At 46.2% G+C, this 18,901-nt stretch overlaps 10 protein-coding genes across 10 annotated transcripts; 6 read left to right on the top strand and 4 right to left on the bottom strand.

Moving 5' to 3' along the window:
• Positions 1 to 696: 696 nt before the first annotated feature.
• On the top strand, positions 697 to 1,132 carry N7529_007407 (uncharacterized protein; the record flags this gene model as incomplete). Its single annotated transcript, XM_057242934.1, has 2 exons — positions 697 to 834; positions 902 to 1,132. 2 exons carry the CDS (start codon positions 697 to 699, stop codon positions 1,130 to 1,132), a joined length of 369 nt encoding a protein of 122 aa, XP_057094472.1.
• Positions 1,133 to 1,206: 74 nt separating this feature from the next.
• Positions 1,207 to 2,129, top strand: N7529_007406 (uncharacterized protein; the record flags this gene model as incomplete). The annotated part of the gene is made up of 4 exons (XM_057242933.1): positions 1,207 to 1,330; positions 1,388 to 1,482; positions 1,550 to 1,663; positions 1,716 to 2,129. 4 exons carry the CDS (start codon positions 1,207 to 1,209, stop codon positions 2,127 to 2,129), a joined length of 747 nt encoding a protein of 248 aa, XP_057094471.1.
• A 656-nt stretch (positions 2,130 to 2,785) lies between these two features.
• N7529_007405 (glycoside hydrolase family 39 protein) lies at positions 2,786 to 4,353 on the top strand (the record flags this gene model as incomplete). Its single annotated transcript, XM_057242932.1, has 4 exons — positions 2,786 to 3,051; positions 3,113 to 3,180; positions 3,252 to 3,486; positions 3,546 to 4,353. 4 exons carry the CDS (start codon positions 2,786 to 2,788, stop codon positions 4,351 to 4,353), a joined length of 1,377 nt encoding a protein of 458 aa, XP_057094470.1.
• A 250-nt stretch (positions 4,354 to 4,603) lies between these two features.
• Positions 4,604 to 7,435, top strand: N7529_007404 (fungal specific transcription factor domain-containing protein; the record flags this gene model as incomplete). The annotated part of the gene is made up of 5 exons (XM_057242931.1): positions 4,604 to 4,676; positions 4,876 to 4,966; positions 5,023 to 5,734; positions 5,800 to 6,378; positions 6,449 to 7,435. 5 exons carry the CDS (start codon positions 4,604 to 4,606, stop codon positions 7,433 to 7,435), a joined length of 2,442 nt encoding a protein of 813 aa, XP_057094469.1.
• Positions 7,436 to 7,645: 210 nt separating this feature from the next.
• On the bottom strand, positions 7,646 to 9,063 carry N7529_007403 (MFS transporter; the record flags this gene model as incomplete). The annotated part of the gene is made up of 3 exons (XM_057242930.1): positions 7,646 to 8,288; positions 8,354 to 8,624; positions 8,694 to 9,063. 3 exons carry the CDS (start codon positions 9,061 to 9,063, stop codon positions 7,646 to 7,648), a joined length of 1,284 nt encoding a protein of 427 aa, XP_057094468.1.
• Positions 9,064 to 9,762: 699 nt separating this feature from the next.
• On the bottom strand, positions 9,763 to 11,506 carry N7529_007402 (putative MFS transporter; the record flags this gene model as incomplete). The annotated part of the gene is made up of 5 exons (XM_057242929.1): positions 9,763 to 9,922; positions 9,971 to 10,438; positions 10,510 to 10,924; positions 11,230 to 11,283; positions 11,341 to 11,506. The coding sequence occupies 5 exons, from the start codon at positions 11,504 to 11,506 to the stop codon at positions 9,763 to 9,765; spliced, it is 1,263 nt and encodes a 420-aa protein (XP_057094467.1).
• Positions 11,507 to 12,480: 974 nt separating this feature from the next.
• On the top strand, positions 12,481 to 13,651 carry N7529_007401 (NAD(P)-dependent alcohol dehydrogenase; the record flags this gene model as incomplete). Its single annotated transcript, XM_057242928.1, has 4 exons — positions 12,481 to 12,736; positions 12,799 to 12,987; positions 13,038 to 13,179; positions 13,240 to 13,651. 4 exons carry the CDS (start codon positions 12,481 to 12,483, stop codon positions 13,649 to 13,651), a joined length of 999 nt encoding a protein of 332 aa, XP_057094466.1.
• Positions 13,652 to 14,037: 386 nt separating this feature from the next.
• Positions 14,038 to 15,781, bottom strand: N7529_007400 (FAD-dependent oxidoreductase; the record flags this gene model as incomplete). The annotated part of the gene is made up of 6 exons (XM_057242927.1): positions 14,038 to 14,305; positions 14,356 to 14,667; positions 14,728 to 14,857; positions 14,902 to 15,360; positions 15,415 to 15,572; positions 15,630 to 15,781. The coding sequence occupies 6 exons, from the start codon at positions 15,779 to 15,781 to the stop codon at positions 14,038 to 14,040; spliced, it is 1,479 nt and encodes a 492-aa protein (XP_057094465.1).
• Positions 15,782 to 16,302: 521 nt separating this feature from the next.
• On the bottom strand, positions 16,303 to 17,466 carry N7529_007399 (sugar phosphate isomerase/epimerase family protein; the record flags this gene model as incomplete). The annotated part of the gene is made up of 1 exon (XM_057242926.1): positions 16,303 to 17,466. The coding sequence occupies one exon, from the start codon at positions 17,464 to 17,466 to the stop codon at positions 16,303 to 16,305; it is 1,164 nt and encodes a 387-aa protein (XP_057094464.1).
• Positions 17,467 to 17,848: 382 nt separating this feature from the next.
• Positions 17,849 to 18,798, top strand: N7529_007398 (transcriptional regulator family TF; the record flags this gene model as incomplete). Its single annotated transcript, XM_057242925.1, has 2 exons — positions 17,849 to 17,914; positions 17,986 to 18,798. 2 exons carry the CDS (start codon positions 17,849 to 17,851, stop codon positions 18,796 to 18,798), a joined length of 879 nt encoding a protein of 292 aa, XP_057094463.1.
• Positions 18,799 to 18,901: the final 103 nt, after the last annotated feature.

Here is an 18,901-nt window from a genome sequence, read left to right as displayed (position 1 = left end):
ACAGATCGCATTTCAGTTTTGACAAAGTGACCCTCTCCACTCAGGTTCTTTTTGTCCTCAGTTGTCAGAAATTGCTCTGGCCAAGATTGATCGTCCACAGATGTGGTAACTCTTATACATCTCAGGGACGGTTGTGGACCTTCCATTGTCAGTCATTGCCAGGAACCTGTCATTTGGGAGGGGGACAAGGGTGGTCTCGATCTAAAAGCCCTTCCCGGAACTTGAAGGACCCATAGTAGTCAAGGAATAGTCCATGGCCAGCCGATAAGACATAGTGGATGCCCTGCTGGAGCTGCCATACTTGCATGAAAACCCCGGGCCTGTCATAAATTAGCTTCACGCAGGAAGCCCCCTAATATATGGAGCTTACTTATTCTAAAAACAAACTGTCGTTACTTAGTCTGATGGAGCCACCATGGGTTTGCCCACGGAAGTTGAAATCTGAGTTTGTTGTTGCTTTTTCTTTCCTCTGTCTTTCACTCCAGTTGGTGTTTATAAATCGTCTGGTCCCATTAACAACCAATAGGGCCGACGGAGATCACTGGGATACTGCCATTTGCCGTTGGTTTCTCCTCCCTGGATCCAATTATTTTCTTCTTATCTCAATGTACGCCCGGCTTTGAAAAGCTATTTTCTTTTGCCCTTCATATTCAATGGTATAGAGTAAAAAAAACCCCCGACTGCATCTCGTCAAATATGGGCGACTTTAATACGGAAGCGTTCACCTTATTGGGGGTAGCAATTGTGATTATCGGCCTCAGAACCAGTGCAAGATGGATCATGGTTGGTCCTAAAAATTTCCAAGTTGATGATTATCTGATGTTGGTGGCATGTGTAAGGCTCATCTTTGATTTTATGATTTTCTTTCTCCTCTTTCATCTGCTGATCATGATAGGTATAGGTGGTGTACGGATTGGAAACTGGCGCTGCATACATCGTGGGCGCGTGGTTCATGGGCCTTGCCAATAATGCGATGACAGATGAACAAAGATCAACTTTATCCTCTGATTCAGAAGAATATCGCCTCCGCGTGGGGGGCTCCAAGGTACAGGTGGCCGGCTGGTCTTTATATACTCTTTTACTATGGCTGCTCAAAACGTGTATGGCCATCTTCTATTCTCGATTGACGTGAGTGTCTCGTTGCACCTGGTCTTCTGTTTGGCGTCACTGACATCCAATCTGCTTTTTAGCGCAGGGTTGATCAATATGCGGATTCGAATTCACATCGCATATGGTTTGATCGCATCGACGTATATTGCGACAATCTGTTCAATTCTTTTTGGATGTCATCCACTGAGCAAGAACTGGCAAATAGATCCCGATCCCGGAAGTTCGTAGCCCTTCCATCCTCGTGGCCATGCTTGATCTCTGATAATTATTCTCTCAGATTACTGTCAACCCGCAGTATCAAAGATTGACATATATGTGACGGTTGTTCTTAATGTCGCGACCGATATCTATCTTATTAGCATTCCGGCTCCAGTAAGGGATTCTCCTTGTAAGAATCAAACTTGTCGCTCAATGATAAACTAACTATATGTGCTTGAAGATGCTTTTCAAAGCCCGATTACAATGGCGGGAGAAGCTTGAGCTTCTTGTTCTTTTCAGTGGTGGGCTGTTTGTGATGATGGCTGGGATTCTACGATGTGTTCTGATCTTGACTGTGAGTCGACAAGTGTGGAACATTATTGAAGCATAGTCTAATTCAACGACAGGCCGGCGCCAATGGTGCGCAACAGGCTGGCAGCTGGGCGTGCCGCGAAACGTTTGTTGCTGTGGTCATCGGAAACGTCCCTATGATCTATCCATTGTTCCGGCGTGTTGCCCGACGTGCTGGACTATACATTACATCAAGAAGCGTATCACAGAGCTACCCTGCCTATCCCCTCTCGGAGGGTGATACTGGTGGTGGACGCAAACGATTCCGCCACCCACTTAGCATTCCAGATACACAGTGGAATACAATCAGTGACGAACAAATGATTTTACCTACTTCACGGCAGCAACCGCCCACTTGCACCGCTGGTGATTGTGACTGGGAAACTCACAGTCAGGGCAGCCAAAGCGGAGGTATTAAGGTTGTTCATGAAACAATTGTTCATAGTGCCGAGAAATCTCCTCGACCATAAGATGGCTTGGTATTCAATGGATAACTTTCATGGATTCATCTGCTTTTGGCTGAACTTGCCCATAAGTGAGCGCTGGACCGCCTACCTGTTCCTTGATTTCTTTTCTATCATGTATACTATCTCTATACCCTTATTTGGCTTGACTGTTATCTTGCCTATTTCTTCATGATTTATATGCACCAGGTTTATCTTCAATCAGGGAAGCTATGATATCCCAAGCCATACGCCGGGTTATTCCGTACAGGGTTAGCACCACGGCTGTCACACATCGGCCTTTGAAATCCGCCGGAGTTTTAGCAAAACTCCCAAAATTCCCCACCGGAGAAAAAAAGCCACGCAATTTAATTTTGAGACTTGATCCGGGGAAGTTACTGACGCGGGGCCCCTGACGAATCTTGTTTCTCACTATTAGTGCTACACATTAGTATTCCGGGAGATCACCCGCCATGGCAGTACTTCTTTGAAAGAAATGTCCCCGCTGATCTCAAATGTGACGACGGAGCTCCGCATTCAGCCCGCCTGGAGAGAATCGGATGATAAAATCACATTTGCGGAGGTTGTGATGTCCGATGGTGCTAGCCCTTGAAGATAAAAGGGTGCTCTATCGCTGCTCCAGACCGAGTCCACAATCAAATTTCCTCAAAGAGAGTACAGTGATGTCGCCCAGGAACCTATTCACAGCTTTAGTTGCCACAGCAACCCTCGTGTCTGCCGATAGCATCACTGCCAGCGTGAATCTGGGAGTTTCTAAAGGACAACCCCGCCATGTGGCATCAGGGTTCATCTATGGCATACCTGATACCGCTAACCAGATCCCGGCAAACTTTTATCGCGACATCGGATTCAACTACGCACGCGCGGGAGGCGCACAGCTTGAAGCTCCATCAAGAGGCTGGATCTGGGGCCTTCATGAATACCACGGGTTCGCACAGATCAGTCACAATACCAATCATCTCTTGTCATTTGCTTATTATGATCTTTAGGCGTCTTGAGTCTACCTTATCAAATTACCGTACGGCCCAGGAATATGGTGCCAAATTCATCATCCTCCGTAAGTTGAAAAGGATACAGTCCATGAAAGTGCTTTGGACTGCGTTTGGCAGTAGCTGATCAAGACCCAAGCGCATGACATCTGGGGAACGGATCACGTAAATTCCAGCACGATCTGGCCCGGAGACAACGGAAATTGGGAAGACTACGACAAGTTTTTACAAACCCTGTTGAAGGACTTGGAGACAAATGATGCGCTGGAAAATATGGTCTTCGATATATGGAACGAACCTGATTTGGATATCTTCTGGGCGCGCAGCCAGCAACAATGGATCGACCTGTATATCCGCACGCACAAATTCCTCCGGTGAGTACTCATTTCCTATCTAGATTCAATCTTCTGACCAGGATTCATTTGGCGTAAAGTGCGAATGCGAAGTATAACAAGGTCGAAATTTCGGGTCCTTCATTGGCTAACCGTCCGGTGCCTGACAATACTTGGTGGACTAATTGGTTGAATGCGATCTCAGGAAACAATACTGTCCCGGAGCAGTATTCTTATCACCTAGAAGGAGAGACATCTGATTGGAATAATGACATTCAAAACACCAATGACACACTGGCGGCACTACTAAGAACCTACAATCTACCGGACCGACAAATCAACATCAACGAATACGCGAATTATGGTGAGCAGGTCCCTGCCGGTGCAGCTTGGTGGATCTCGCGACTTGAGCGATACAACGCGTTTGGGCTGCGCGGTAACTGGCTCAGTGGCTGGACCTTGCACGATCTTATGGCCAATCTTCTGACTAAGAAGACTGATCCTTCCAACTATAATGCTACGGACTATGCTCCTGCACCAGAATACCAGGTGTACAAATACTACAACCTGAACATGACCGGTCATCGCGTTGAGACCACTGGTACCGGCGATCGGATCTACGATGTGTATGCGACCGTCGACTTTGACAAGGTCAGAATCCTCTCGGGCACTCGCATTACATCGGGAAATTGGCAGATAACTGTCAATCAACTGAGCGCTGTGGGATTACCATCCGAAGGCTCAGTAGACATTCAGACTTGGGGATTTGCAGGAACATCGATCTATGAGGCAGTATATGCTCCAAGTGACCGCGGTGTGGTTTCCCACAAGTATTCAAACAACACCTTGACATTTCCCATATATCAGACGGATAGCAGCACTGCCTGGGCCTTCGAGTTTAGTCGTTAATTTGGTCATTGAACCGGATGTTCTAGGCCTGCGGCCCATGTTATCAAACACAGGAAACTGCAATTTATTTCATGACATCCTTACGTTTTGAATCAGAGCTCGGTTTGAATCTCCACATCTTATTGAATGCCAAGAACTAGACTTCCGAAGATTCCGTAGATTCCGACCCCCTGATTTCTCCACCCAGATTCCGTATGTCCCCTACAACGTGCGATTTCAATGTCAGCAACTAGTTCCATCAGTATGAGAAATGTGGGCTCTTCTAGCCTATGTAGCGTGCGTGAAAAGCGCACAAAACGAGGTAATTACGCTTCAAAAGCATGGTGAGTTGTGCCAAGGCTGTGATTCAAACTCCCAGCAATCAATACTGAGGAAATCTGCTTTGCATCAAATTAGTGGCCAGTGCAAGCGTCGAAAAATCAAAGTATGTTGAAAAATTTGATGTTCATATAATAAAGCCTTGGTGATGGGCAACGTTGAGCGTTTTATTTTGATAGTGCGATGGCAATGTTCCATGCAAAGCCTGTATTTCGAAGAAACGTGATTGTCAACAAAAGGGAGCCGATATGAGAGGAAGATGGCGGAAGACTGGCCAAAATTGTGCGAACGAGAGGTCTGATTTGACCAGTTTTACCCCTAAATTATCATACTTTACTGACGACAACCCAGGGAACAAAGCTCAAGTGGCGTGAACACGCGAGACAAGCGTGACCGCAGCGTTTTACAGTCTCCTGGATTGCATGCCCTTGAAAGTCTTCCTGAAGATTCAAGTGGACTTAAGAACTTCCCAGATGAGAGTATAACACCGTTCTCTGGCGAGACATCTCTGGCCCATAACATAACCGTTGTTGAGGACAGACTAGAGCAGATGGGCGTGAGATATTCTAGACTGCGATCTGAACCACCGAACAACCCTTTTTCGTCCCGCTTAACCCCATCACCACGCGCATCGGTGAATGAAAATCATCGACAGAAAACGTTGAGCTACATACATCAAGTTCTAGACTCCAATGGAATCATACCGAATCGATCACAATGGGACCGAGCTATGCACACATTCTGTGACGAGGTCCATATTCTTGTTCCATTTTTACACTTGCCATCTGTGTGGGAAGCATATGAAAGCATGTGGGCAAGCTTATCCGTCCCTAACGCAAGCCATCATTTTCGACGCAGCGAGTGGAGATTTACCTTCGCGTGGGTTTTGTTGTGCCTTGCTAATGGTACATGTGTTGAGTCTTCACGTGTGGATAACCAGGACAGACAGTACTCTGCCGGCTGGAGCTTGTACCGAGCAGCGAGAGACATTTTTGGGGATCTTTTAGATGTGTTCAGTCAGTGTACCGATCAGATCCTCTTGTTGCAAAATATTGTCTTGATGGTAAGACCTTCAATAGATCTACTTGTTGCACTTTTAATTGATTGACATGGCATTTTGACGTATAGGTTGTATATCTTTTTCGACTAGATGCACATGGGCCAGCAGAGAGGCTCTTGGCACTTTCCATATCTCATTCGCACCACATCGGACTGCAGCGTCGTCAAGTGGTGGAGGCAATGAACCTCTTTGATGGTGAAATGTCTCGTCGTCTCTGGTGCTGCATATACCTCATGGACAGGAGATTGGCGATTGAGACTGGTCGTCCATTCCTAATCCAGGACTTGAATGTCGATATTGGTCTTCCTCAACATATGAGCGATGAGTTGCTTAGCAAACATCGAGGAGGCTCTCATCTGCTGCATCTCGATGGTTTTGCCTGTGGAAAGCTTCACACTACAGTACCATATCTTATTGCTATGGTCAGCTACTCAAAGGTCATAGGTAAAGTCTGGGAAGCTCTTTACGGTGCTTCAACATCGGACTCTGCCCCAAGTCCGCTGCTCAAAGAGTACTTGGAACTGCTCATAACTCAATCCCAAAGTGACCTCCAACCGGAGTTTTGCTATGACCCACAACAGCCAGGAAGCTACAAAGCAAATGGATTAGCTTGGTGGCAGATCAAGCAACAATTGATGATGCGAATTGTACGGCCTTTGATTTTGCTATTCCCATGACAAAGCCTAATTTCTATGATCCAAACTAACTCTGAAATAGCGGTGGTCGTCGCTTTACCTCCTAATCAGGAAACCAATGCTACAGCGAAAAGGTGGTTTAGATTTACCAGCTCCAGAGATCATTGAAAATGAGGTAAAATGTATGCGTCTGGCCCAAAGCATATTTGAAGACTTTAGCAATGTGCCGGAGGATCACCCAAAGTACACCTTTCCGTTTCTGCACTACCTCACCAGTGCTACTATCATCGCTCTCGGGTTGATCATCAAACAAGGGTCTTTCAAACATACTTACGGGAAGTTGACACTGGAAGCGGCACGATCTCTCAAGAAACATTGCCGTAAAACCTGGGTCTCAGGCAGAATGGCCCGGGCTGTATGGAAGCTGAACCAAATGGCGGAGGCAATCATGAATTCAAGCTCACGTCTTCCCGAAAACTTGGGGAATAGCACTCAACAGAAACTTTCGTCGCGAGCAACCCAGAAGTCGCATGAGGACATATATCATGAGGCACCCAAGACTTGTCATCACTTACTGGAACAGAGACCAGATTTTGCCCCATCGTGCGCAAGCTGCAATGAAACAGATTCAACGTTATCTAATTTCAGTCGCCCGATACAACTTCGACAAGCTATTCACCGAGATCCATCGATCATGAGTCACTTGCAACTGGACCAGCGGCATCTGGCAGCGAATGAAGCTGATTTTGAAGAGAGACACACGAGAACCCCCATATCCAGCCAGCACATCTCAAGGAATCTTCGTCATGATGAATCGGACCGTGGCGCTGAGGGCAATATACAATGTGAAGCACACATGCTGGGAATACAACCTTGTTCCCCCGGTGATGCAGCTCCTAACCTATGGGATGTTCCTTCGTCTTTCTCGCTCCCCCCAGGCAGGAATGTGGCGGTATCAGATCCAAATGCCTGGCTACCTGGAGAAATGATAGATGGCGGAATTGAGTGGCTACAGACGTTATTCGCAAGCGATCAGGATACGGAAATCCCATCACCGTGGGATTTGTAGTCGAGCCTGCGGGCTGTTGTTTTCTATATCGCCGTTTGACAATGGTTCTAGTGTATAGCGAGTGAACTTGCAGCGAGCTCGAAAATTATGGTAACTGTCGCGTGGTCTCGAGAGGGCATGAATGAGATCAAACTAATTATACACATATTGTATCGCTACCTCTCTTCGAGATCTTAAAACCCAGTGCGATAATAGGATAATATATGTATCTCACACGCTGTTAATATCTCTCTTGACAGTTATGGGACTTCTCAACCGAATGTGATGGCCGTATTTGTAAAAGATGAACGGAATCGGAACAAGAACGAGTTCGATGAGTGCCAGCATTGTACCAGCCCAATGTGCACCAAGAGTACTGTACATCTTGTCTCCTGCGAGAGGCAAAACACCAGCAAGCCCATATCGCACGATAGAATTTCCGGCTAAGGCAGAAGCGGCATAGACAGTGTAACTTCCGGCCAAGTAATTTGTGGCATATATAAACACAAACCCGTTTCCCAATCCAAAGGGAATACCTGCTAAGATAGGCCAGATCCAATGTACCGATGGCTGTGTCGTCCACGAAAACCAAAACTCACCGATCGGTATCAAGATGCTGCCGATGCAAACAGCAATCACTGCGGCCTCTGGGTTTGGCCGACCAGTAATTGGATCACAGGGGTGCCACGCGATGATTTTTCTGATCAACGGCTCTAGAAGCACAGCGATAGCTGTGCCTGTGCCGATGCCGCAGTAACTCAACCCAGCTAATCCTGGGGTCCACCCTCGCGTGTTTTGAAAGACGATTGGATATGCAACAAAGCATAAAAACAACACAGAATACACAATTCCAACATAAATATTCCAGAAAACACTTTCGACATGTCTCGATTAGCGAATTCAACGTGAAATATGGGATTGTAGCGCAGTCCTGCTTACCAAATTGGCTCAAGAACTGCCATGCGTAGAGGTCGAATCAAATTGGTCTTCAAAACTTGAAAACCTGTTTCCTCGTGGTCGAAGCGGGACCACCATCTAGGGTCTCCAGTGATCTTCTTCTTTTCTTTCACTCTCCGCCGAAGAAGAGCAGGGGCATAAGTCTCTCTCACAAGAAACATCAGACACAGTGAGATACCGCTGCATATCAAAACAAGCCAATTTATCCAGCGCCAACCAAGATATTGGTAAACAAAGCCACCAATAATAGGGCCTACGTTAGTGAATCAAACAAAGTTAGGAACTTAGCTCAATTGAAATTTGCACCACAAGAGACACTGACCGAGAACAGGCCCATTCATGGTACCTAGGCTCCAGCAGCTCAGTGCCAATGCACGATACTGTTCATCCGTCACATCAGTGACACTGCCTGGGGCGCTAGCAATCATGGTACCACCAAAGAATCCCGCAAAAAAGCGACTTATAAGAATGGCTTCTATGTTTTTTGCCAAGGCAACGGGTAGTATCAAAAGACCAAAGAAGAAAACGGAGAAGATATAAACGGGACGCCGACCATATATTTCTGACAATGATGAAAGAACAACAGACCCAAGCGCCAACCCAAAAAGATTCGTAGTGAGGCCAAGGAGTACAATTAGCTTGGATGATATGTTGAATTCTTGTTGGATTCCTTCAACACCCGACGTGTACATGGTCGTGTATATAACTCTGCAGGACCCTTAACTTAGTCGAGATATTCGTAACGAAGCGAAAAGGTTACAATGTAACCTATATTCCGACAACCATAAGACTCACACAATGGTGGTTGAAAATGACATGCATGCCACAATAAAACTACGATACCAAACTGGCCATGTTCGGGGGTTCTCTGGATCGACATGTTCCCAAGTTACCTCGTATCGTGGGTTCCGCGACATGAGAATATCACCAGATAGTGCAGAAACCGGGGGCTGCTTATAGTCTTCCATTATGCATTCAGACAGAAACGAAAACAAAAAATCTTTTCTTTGGGTGAAAACAAAGATCACTATATAATTTGAGAGGTTGCGGGGTTCCAATAAACGGAATCTTTAAGATTCCGAGTCGAAAGGAATACAGCTTCGGCGCAAACAAAGATAAAGGCAGTGTTTTTGGTGAAGAATCTTACACTATATGATTAGAGAGCAAGTTCAATTAAAATTAGAAATAGACAACAATGGACTGAATAATGTCTTCAGTCCGAGAGTATGTTGTTCGAAATTACTATATCAAGCGGGGGTATTTTAATGTGCTGAAACGACTGCTTCAACATTTCGGCGAGAAGGAAGAACGACGTCTAAATCCCATGAAACAACTGACGTTTATAAGGCTTGGTATTGGACGTGGTTGAGATGAGTTTCCTGTCCAATCCACTATAAAGCATAGCGGAAGAATGGGTTTCGCTTGTCGGTCAGATCATCGAAAGCAATCTTGTCTCGCTGCACTTCATCCAAGTCTAACGTTTCGCGGATTCGATTTTCTCGTCGAAGTACAAAATATAACACAATCGCGGCGGCTATCGTGATACAATAACTATACCTCGTTAGATAAATTCGCGGGGGAACCCAGATTGGGGCTTACCAGATGATCATGCCCGTCCACAACTCTGGATAATGCTGTGACTTGGTGTTGCTTTTTATCAACTGTGGCCCAATGATGTTGCCGACAGTGTAAGCCACAAAGACGGTCGCTGCCATGACGGTCTTTTTTGTAGCACCAGCAACGTTGCTGGCACCGATTGTAATGACCAAACTGACTACTGGCCCAAAGAAGCCAGTCAGTGCATAGCCAACAACTGGCGTGACGGGATGATATCCCCATTGTGATTTCCAGATCATCACACAACCAGCAATGACAGGCAAGCAGCAGGCGATGAGCATAGGTATGCGAGTGTTGGGAACGATAGTAGAGATATAACCGCAAAGCGGAATGAAAATGACACAAACCCCTCCGACTGGAAACTGGAATAGGATAGAATCAAGAGTTTCATAGCCGAAAGTTGACACAATCAAAGGTCCGAACCCAGAGATGGCACCGTTGATAGTATATCTAAAAGACCCATCATCAGTATAAGAAGGAGGTGAGTTTGGTAGCATAACTACCCAGAGGGAAAAGCTCACGACGCCGCCATCATGATAGCCACTAGATAGATCTTCACATCTGTCAAGCATTCTTTGATCTGGTCGACCTTTATCTTCTGGCACCGGACACCGGTTTGTCCCTTTCTTAGTCTCTCCACGGCAACCTTTCGTTCTTCCGGGGTCAAGAACCAAGCCGAAGCTGGAGAATTGGGCATCGTGCAGCACCACAAGCCAAACAAAAAGGTGATTGCACCAGCAAGGATGTAGATGTATTGCCATCTTTTCAAACCCCCGGATGTAATTTGACCAAACCCGTAATTCAGAGCGCCACCAATTATGGTGAACCAACCAGTTCCTGAAAACCACCATGCCTGCCTTAGAGCTTGTTCCTCTTGTGTGTAATACCCACTGACTATGGTCATGAACCCTGTGGGGATCACACTTTCAATGAAACCTATGCTTGGTTAGATGGGGATCGACCGAAGGATCAGGGAAGACGAGCCTAGGAAAAATCGCTGCACATAGAGACCTTGCCAGGTTGTGACACCAGCAGTAGCGGCACAGACAACAGCCCAGAGAAGAACGACTGGACCAAGAACAGTTCGAATGTTGAATTTTTGAAGGACAAATGTCATTGGATAGAGCCCCGCAAGCATTCCGAAATAAAAAATTGACGTTGCCCAACTGAGACGGGAAGTGTCAACTTTCGGGGGGAAACCGAGTAGTCTGTCACTGATAATTTCAAGTCGGCCGTCATACCAAAGAGAGATGCGGAGCCCAAAATTGCCTTGTCGTAGTAGACCATTCCGTATCCTGTGCTCGAAGTTAGTCATAGGGTTCAATAGAAATGTTCATAAAACGATAACGCACCTATGAGCATAGCCGGCATCAAATAGGAGTCAATCTTGCGACGGACTCTTTTCTCGACCACTGGATCGATTTCCTGGGCTACCTCGCTCACCACCGCCAACGCGGCATCTTTTTCAGATGCATGAGGGGTTTCACTTGCGCTAGTGAGACCATGTAATTGAATCATATTCCTTAGTGAATCCAAACCACTGAGGATTTCAGAAACTACAAATTCAAGAGAAAATAAAACGCGATATGGACAACAAGAGAGACAAACTGAAAATTTGTTTTGTTTTAACTTCGTGTTTTCCAAATTAGGATGTCCGATATCGCCTTCTCTACCGCCTTGGCAGAATCGATGAGAAGAACAAGAGGTTCAATTGTATCTATCTTCTGCATGTATTGACCATCGTTATTGTATGTCTTGAAAACACAAACTTTTGAATTTTGTTAGATAAATTTGGGTACATCATGGAAGAGAATTGCATAGAGTCGACTTTTCTTTTCAATAAAATGGTTCCTATTCAGAGGGTGCAGCCACCGAAGCTAATGAAATTGTTATAACCATCTTAGAGAAATTCCGAAGGCTGCATATTGAATTGATTCCATTGCTGATGGTACAATAGCAAGTGTGTCAGTTGCAACGCATTCTCTTCTCATAGCTTTAACACTGTATTTGGCCCAGGTGCCTTGAGCTGAATATCTATGATGTCATCACTCACTTTGTGAGTTGCTCCCGAGTCGCAAGTTAATTATCGGAGATATTCCAATGTTGTATTTGAACTTCTTCATCATAATGGAAAGTAGCATCGTATGTATGCAGTTTTCTTGAGAATTTCATGAACCCAAGACCTGTTTGCATCAATATAAAACCTAGTGAGTAGGAGGGTGATATCCCGTAAAACTTGTTATCCACAATGATCGTGATCAGGGTCCACTCATTGCATCACAGCCTGTTTTGTTATCAATTCAAACTTTTTTCTTTGAATCAGTGCGTTGATGATTTGATCTAGGGTTTCCCACCGCGGGAAGAAGGAAGTGACGTACCAGAGGGAGCGCCTATAAAGTAGCCTGGGATGGCCGGAACTTGAGGGATCCATTCACCAATTTTCAATTTCAAAGTCCACAAACCCATAATCTCTGCACTCAACTTCACCCATAATGGCCATCAAGTTCACTGTATACAAAGGTTCAAAGGATGGAACCATTCAGCAAGCGGAAACTGAGCGACAGGACCTCAAGAAGGACGATGTACTCGTTCGAATTACCCACTCCGGCGTTTGCGGCACAGATCTTCATTACCAAGCGGTTGATATGGCCCTGGGTCATGAAGGAACCGGCGTAGTTGAGGAGACTGGACCAGACGCTCACATTCTGAGAAAAGGCGATCGCGTGGGATGGGGTTATGAACACGACTGTAAGCACAACCACATCAACAACAGCTCACTGGTTCCGGTAACCAATGCCAACTTTGTATAGGTTGTGGCCACTGCAAGCCATGCTTGACTGGTTGGGAGACCATGTGTCGAGAGCGACAAATGTATGGAAGTGCCAATTTGGATCAGGGTTCGTTTGGTAGCCACGCTGTCTGGCGGGAAGCCTTCCTATTCAAGATTCCCGAAAGCATCAGCAACGAGGACGCCGGCCCCTTGATGTGTGGTGGATCCAGTATGTTTCCAACCTGCCATGCTATATGATGAGACTGATCCATAGCACAGCTGTATTCAACGCGCTTCACGTCGCTGAAGTCCGCCCGACCTCTCGAGTTGGTATCGTGGGAATAGGTGGTCTGGGACATCTCGCAATCCAATTTGCAGCGCGCATGGGATGTCAAGTGATCGTATTTTCGGGGTCTACGAGGTAAGGGGTGAAATATGTCGATTGCAGAGATGAGAGATCTAACACGATTACAACCATTAGCAAAGAAGACGAAGCGAAGAGCCTCGGCGCCACTGAATTTTATGCTACCAAGGGCGCAAAAGAGTTGAAGATCAAAGCGCCTATCGACAACCTGATAGTTACCACGAGTAGCCAGCCTGATTGGGGATTGTATCTGCCAAACATGAGTCCATCCGGAGTGATATCCCCTCTCTCGGTGGATTCTAACGATCTGAAAATCCCATATATGCCGTTGTTGGCCAATGGTTTGCGGATTCAAGGTGGCATCGTTGCTTCGCGTCAGGTTCACCGTGACATGCTTGAGTTTGCTTCCTTCCATCAAATCAAGCCAGTCAAAATGACATTCCCTATGACACTAGACGGAGTGAGAGAAAGTTTGAAAACATTGGAGGAAGGTAAGATGCGTTACCGTGGTGTTCTGGTGGCAAAATGAAAAGTTCAAAGCGCGAAATGCTTTGGGGGCGTCTAAGAGAAGTGAAAAGCTTGGAAGGGTCATGTAATAATTAGTCATGCATGCAAAGATAGAAGAAATCGTTAACCAACAATGCAAGTCTCATGAGGTAGGTGTTTAAAGGATCGAAGATCAAAGATGGAAGAAGAAAAAAGTTAGAAAGAGGGTTTATTGAGGGATTGAGGAATGACAATATGAAGGAGGACGCTCAAGGAGATTAGAGAACCAAATGAGGACCTCGGGGGAATTGCGGTATGGTTTTGCGAAAGCTTTCATTTGAAGAATGCATCTAGATTATTATGTCAGAGAACTTTGACACATCCAATATCCCACAATGCGAAGGGTTTACCCCAAACCAAAATTGAATTTTACAAAAGGGCCTCAATAGGTAGATCCTCCCCATCTCGAACATTGGCAGGGGGTAGGACAGGTTGAGGCAAACCCAACTGCAGTGCGATTTCTCGGGCGGCCCAAAGACCTGTCACAAAAGCTAGAGCAAGGCCCCCAGCGTAACCAACGTTACTGAAACCTCCAGCATCAACACCTGCAACAAGAAGTCCAGGGATTCTGGCACAATCCGCCGTTAAGGCGTGTCCCTTCGAGTCGATTGAAATCCCTCCATAGGTGAAGGTGATCCTATTTTTAGTCAATTGGAGCCCAAAGAGTATAGAATTGTGGAAACTTACGATGGTTGGACTTCCATGGCATGAAAAGGACCTTCGTTCTCTACCAGAGGCGCTGGGACGGAGCCACCAGCACCGATAGAAGCATCACAGGCAAGATCACGGTCACCCAAACGTACCACTCGGTCATACTCCTCGATAGTTCGGCCCGCCTGCACACGATCCACGCCCCACTCATGAAGGATATCTAACAATCCCTTCAATGTTGATGCAGTACCGACATTACAACCGTGCTCTTTGGCTTTCTGCAAGCGATCAACATCTCCTGCATTGGGAAAAAGCGCAGTGACACAGTGTTGAAGACGAACTTTCTCGCTGAACTCAGTTGTTACGCGTTAGAATAATTCCAAAATTGCTCTGACGGGGAATATATACCTGAAAATCAGAAAGCCCCGACGATTTTCCTGCCTGGCGAGGTACTGGTTGATGATTTCATCGCCCATACTCTCGTCTGCAAACCGCCGGCCTGCTTCATTCACTAGAAGACAATGTTTACTTTCTGTAGCTTCGTTAGATGGCACTGAAGTTCAAATCAGAATTCAAACTCACGGTACTGGGCAAGTGGGAGATAATCGCGAGGGTTGACATCTTCAGATTGAAGTGGGGCTGCCAGCAGATGGCCATAGTAGCTGTTCATTCCCCTGCTAGTTCCCCCACCTACCTCAAGTGCCAGCTTGAGTCCATCGCCAACAGACCCACGATTAGACCTGACAAAAATTTTGTTGCCGCCTTGTCCTAGGTATCTTGATACCAAATCTGGAGAGCCTTGAAACCCACCGGTGGCCAAAACCACGATTTTGGCTTTGATTTCACAATACACAGCTGGAAAACCTGGAGACTTTTTGCATATGATGGCACCAGTGATAGGTGATCCCGCTACACCTGCCTCTTCCTGAATGAGCTTCACTACGGATGTATTGATAAGGATCTCGGAGGATGTTCGGCTTGACTCAATGCGTTTTCGGTGGAGTTTATGGAGGGAAGAAATCTCAATCGGGAACCCGATGCCTATAATTTGTCAATGGAATGTTACTTCAGCATTATCATCACTGGAAATCCTACCGATTGTCATGATACCATCAAATCTCTTTGCTATTGGGACCCCACTGGCACGCATGAATTGTACAACAGGAAGATAATCGTCCAGGAATGCCTTCTGCAGAATTGGATCGCCCTGTGGAACCCAATTTCTCAGTTTTTCATAGGTTTGCGGGGCCCAACTAGGAGTCAAATTAGGAACGAAGAGCCCGTGAATCGGCGAACAAGCTTCCACTTACAACATTCCTGCAGAATAATTTGAAGAACCGCCGATTTCACCTTGTTTCTCAATGACCAAAGTTCTGGCACCTGCTTCCGCCGCAAAGGAAGCACATGCCATTCCAGACATCCCTCCTCCACAGACAAGAACATCGACGTTGATTATCTCCATGGATTGTTGGTGTAATTCAATAGGGGTGAGAGATGTTGAAAGAGGCAGAGAAGATCCTGCATCAAAGAGTGAAAAGTAAAACTTAAAGGAATGTTGTGATTGTTGCCATTCAATGGTTATGTTATATACTGTTGTAGTAACTACTAATTTACGGGTGATCCGGGTTGATCTACCCCCCGGGCCCGGCTTTCAGATTAAATGACCGGTTCAAACAGCACTTAAAGCTGCCATATGACCTCGGGACCTAGCCACGGTTAGTACCTAGGCATTACGGCACATACCCAATGTCCGAATATTAAAGGAAATGGCGATCAAGGTCCATCACTTTTGACTTGATTTGTAACATAGGTAAGTTGGGTAGTTCTTAGATCATCCATTCAAATTTCACGGTGAACTTCGCCTAACACTAGTTGTTCCACTGGCGTGCTAGCTAGTCTTGCCCATATATATGGGAATTGTGCTTTTAATCTCGGTAGACTCGCTTTCATATCTTCAACAAAATAATTCTAATAGAGTCATAGTCACAGCTTGTGATTGCTTGACCGGAGTCTTTGAACTACCTGATTGATCGCCTTCTTGCGTTCAACACTGTTTGCCCAAAATCCAAAAATGGATTTTGAAGTCTCCATCAAGCCTTGAAGGGCATCCAGTCCTCTCATAGCATGATCTGTAGGAACCATTTGGCCGGGCTGGTCTAAAGATGTATTGAAAACTTCAAGTGAAATTGGACCCTGGTATCCAGTGCCGAGAACGGCGGCTCCAACGAGTTCCACTGGCATATAAGCGCCTCGAGATTGCTCAAGCGGATATAGACGATGGCCTCGCGACCATGGAAGCAGCAATGGAGTGTCCGGATCAGAGGGAGGAAGAAAGCTTGTTGGGTTCACCAGTTCCGCATCCCCACACTGAAAGAAGAAGATCCGATCCCCAGGCACCGTGAGGACCAATGAGACAAGCGATTCTGTGAGTACATCGAGGGATTCCTCCAGTGTTGGGTATATACGCCCGTGACCAGCAACATTGTATGGATCCGCAAACTCGACGGCAAGAATGTTGAAGGCATCTAGTATCAAGCCGACATTTTGGCGATTGGCGAATCGAACCACTTCCCATGACGAAGACCATGTGTTTCGGGTTGCCCAAGAAAGGCCCTCATACCCGATCCTCAACATAGGGCCACCATCAGCTTTCGCATAAGCCGCAGCCATATCACCAAGTTGGGCTAGATCTTGAGCGACGACTGCCAGGTCTGATGTAACACCACTGTCCTTGCGAATATTTGCACACATAAAGACAAGATCGGTGTCAAAGGCTCGCATAAATGGAAACCGCTTGGCTACCAGATCAAGGGTAGCCTGACGTTCCTCAGGGTCTTTGATACCCTCAATCTTTCGAAGAGGCTGCGTACAGGCAATGCGCATTCCCAGGGACTTGACAACACCCGCCAACTTCTGCGCAACCTTCAGATTCTCCTGGGTTGGCTCCCATATATGATGGTCTTCTCTTGATAACCCATTTTCCTCCAAGTATGCGGCCCAGCACTCATCAAAGAGATCAATCCACAGATATCCCGCCCTTGCTGCTGCTTCTAGGCGAGGTTGCAAGCGATGCTCCCTCCAATTCCCGAGAGACAATGTGGCAATACCGAACTCATGATCACCCAATGAAAGTCGGGAGATAGGCATGTTTGCAGCTTTCTCAATGAACGAGATTGGTGATGTATATCAAACGATTTTTAAATCCGAAAGAAAGGAAGAGGCAGAGTATATACAGGTGTGCAGAGGCTCCGGGTGATTAAATATCCGCCGGTCGGTTTTTTAATGGACCGGACGTATCGAACACACACAAACAACCAAGAAAGAAGGGGGGAAAGGAACAAACAAAGAAGAATTCTGACTGATTTTCATAGAACAGGAATAATCATCTAGGAATAGTTCCTGCACGAAAGGAAGTTGGTTTGTTTGTACACCTGAGGCATCACGCCCACGTGACTGGATGCTTAGCATTTATTTGGACTTCGCTCCGCTTTCATTCATTCGACACCAGGGCATTCAAGTTGGAAAAGTCATGTCTTCGTCTTCCGGGGATCAGAACACAACAGGACGTAATCTAACTGCTATCCCAGCGTGCGAGGTTTGTCGCAGATTGAAGGTAACGAAAATGTTCTAACACGCATGGAGTTGGCTGCTAAGAATGGTAATTAGATGCGATGTATTCGACCGCAAACACATAATAATCAGTCAGTGCCATGTGAACGATGCACACGGAACAAAAGAGTTTGTAAAATTCCAGAATCCCGGCCACTTGGCAGGAAGCGAGGGGCTCTAGGCCGCTATCATGGGGTTGAAAAGGCTTTTCGAAATTTGCAATCTGAACTGAAAAAATCAAAAACCCCCCATGTGTCGAAAGATTGTGAAGAGATAGGCGTCAACATGGTTGCTACTGGAGATCCCACCCTGGACATCCCACTCTTCAGACAACCAAATCAACTACCGCACCAAACCTATGGTGCGGAAACCCGGACACCCTTCGTTCCATGTATGACCTCTACTCACCCTGATGGTAAGGATGTGGGAAGAAATGCTCTTACATCTGTATTTCGTCGTGATAAAGTACCTCAGTTCAACCGGGAGCCGACTAGCAATCCTTTAGCGTTGCTAGCAGATGCATCAGATGCAGCACAATTTCTCGAACTGCATCCTCATTCCACCAATCTCCCAGAAACTTCAACCAAGGACCCCTCCACTGCCGAACCATTGACCAGCCTAACCAATGGGATCAGCCTTAGCGATCAGCTACTTCATCAACCAAATCATGTGTCAATTGGCCTACACAATTTAGATAAAGATGCACTCAAGGCAGGGATAAATACGCTACTTTCGCCTTTCGTCGAGCCGTCGTGCTACTCGAACTATTTTCAAAAGTCCCCACCTTTACGAGATGTCGGTTCAGACGTGGATCCAGTCGACCTAGGTCTAGTGACTATGGAAGAGGCATATCGTCTATTTCCAGTGTAGGGAATAACATTTTGCGTCTACTTGTTAATTCTCATGAGACTGATTCTCTCTAGATATTTTGCACGTTTGCACCCGGTGAACGGGATCTTGGACCCGATACTTC

Source organism: Penicillium soppii (assembly GCF_028829465.1).
Source record: "Penicillium soppii strain IBT 18220 chromosome Unknown utg000006l, whole genome shotgun sequence".
Taxonomy (NCBI): domain Eukaryota; kingdom Fungi; phylum Ascomycota; class Eurotiomycetes; order Eurotiales; family Aspergillaceae; genus Penicillium; species Penicillium soppii.
The sequence above is the reverse complement of the archived record's forward strand: the minus strand, read 5'-3'. Positions and strand labels throughout refer to the sequence as shown.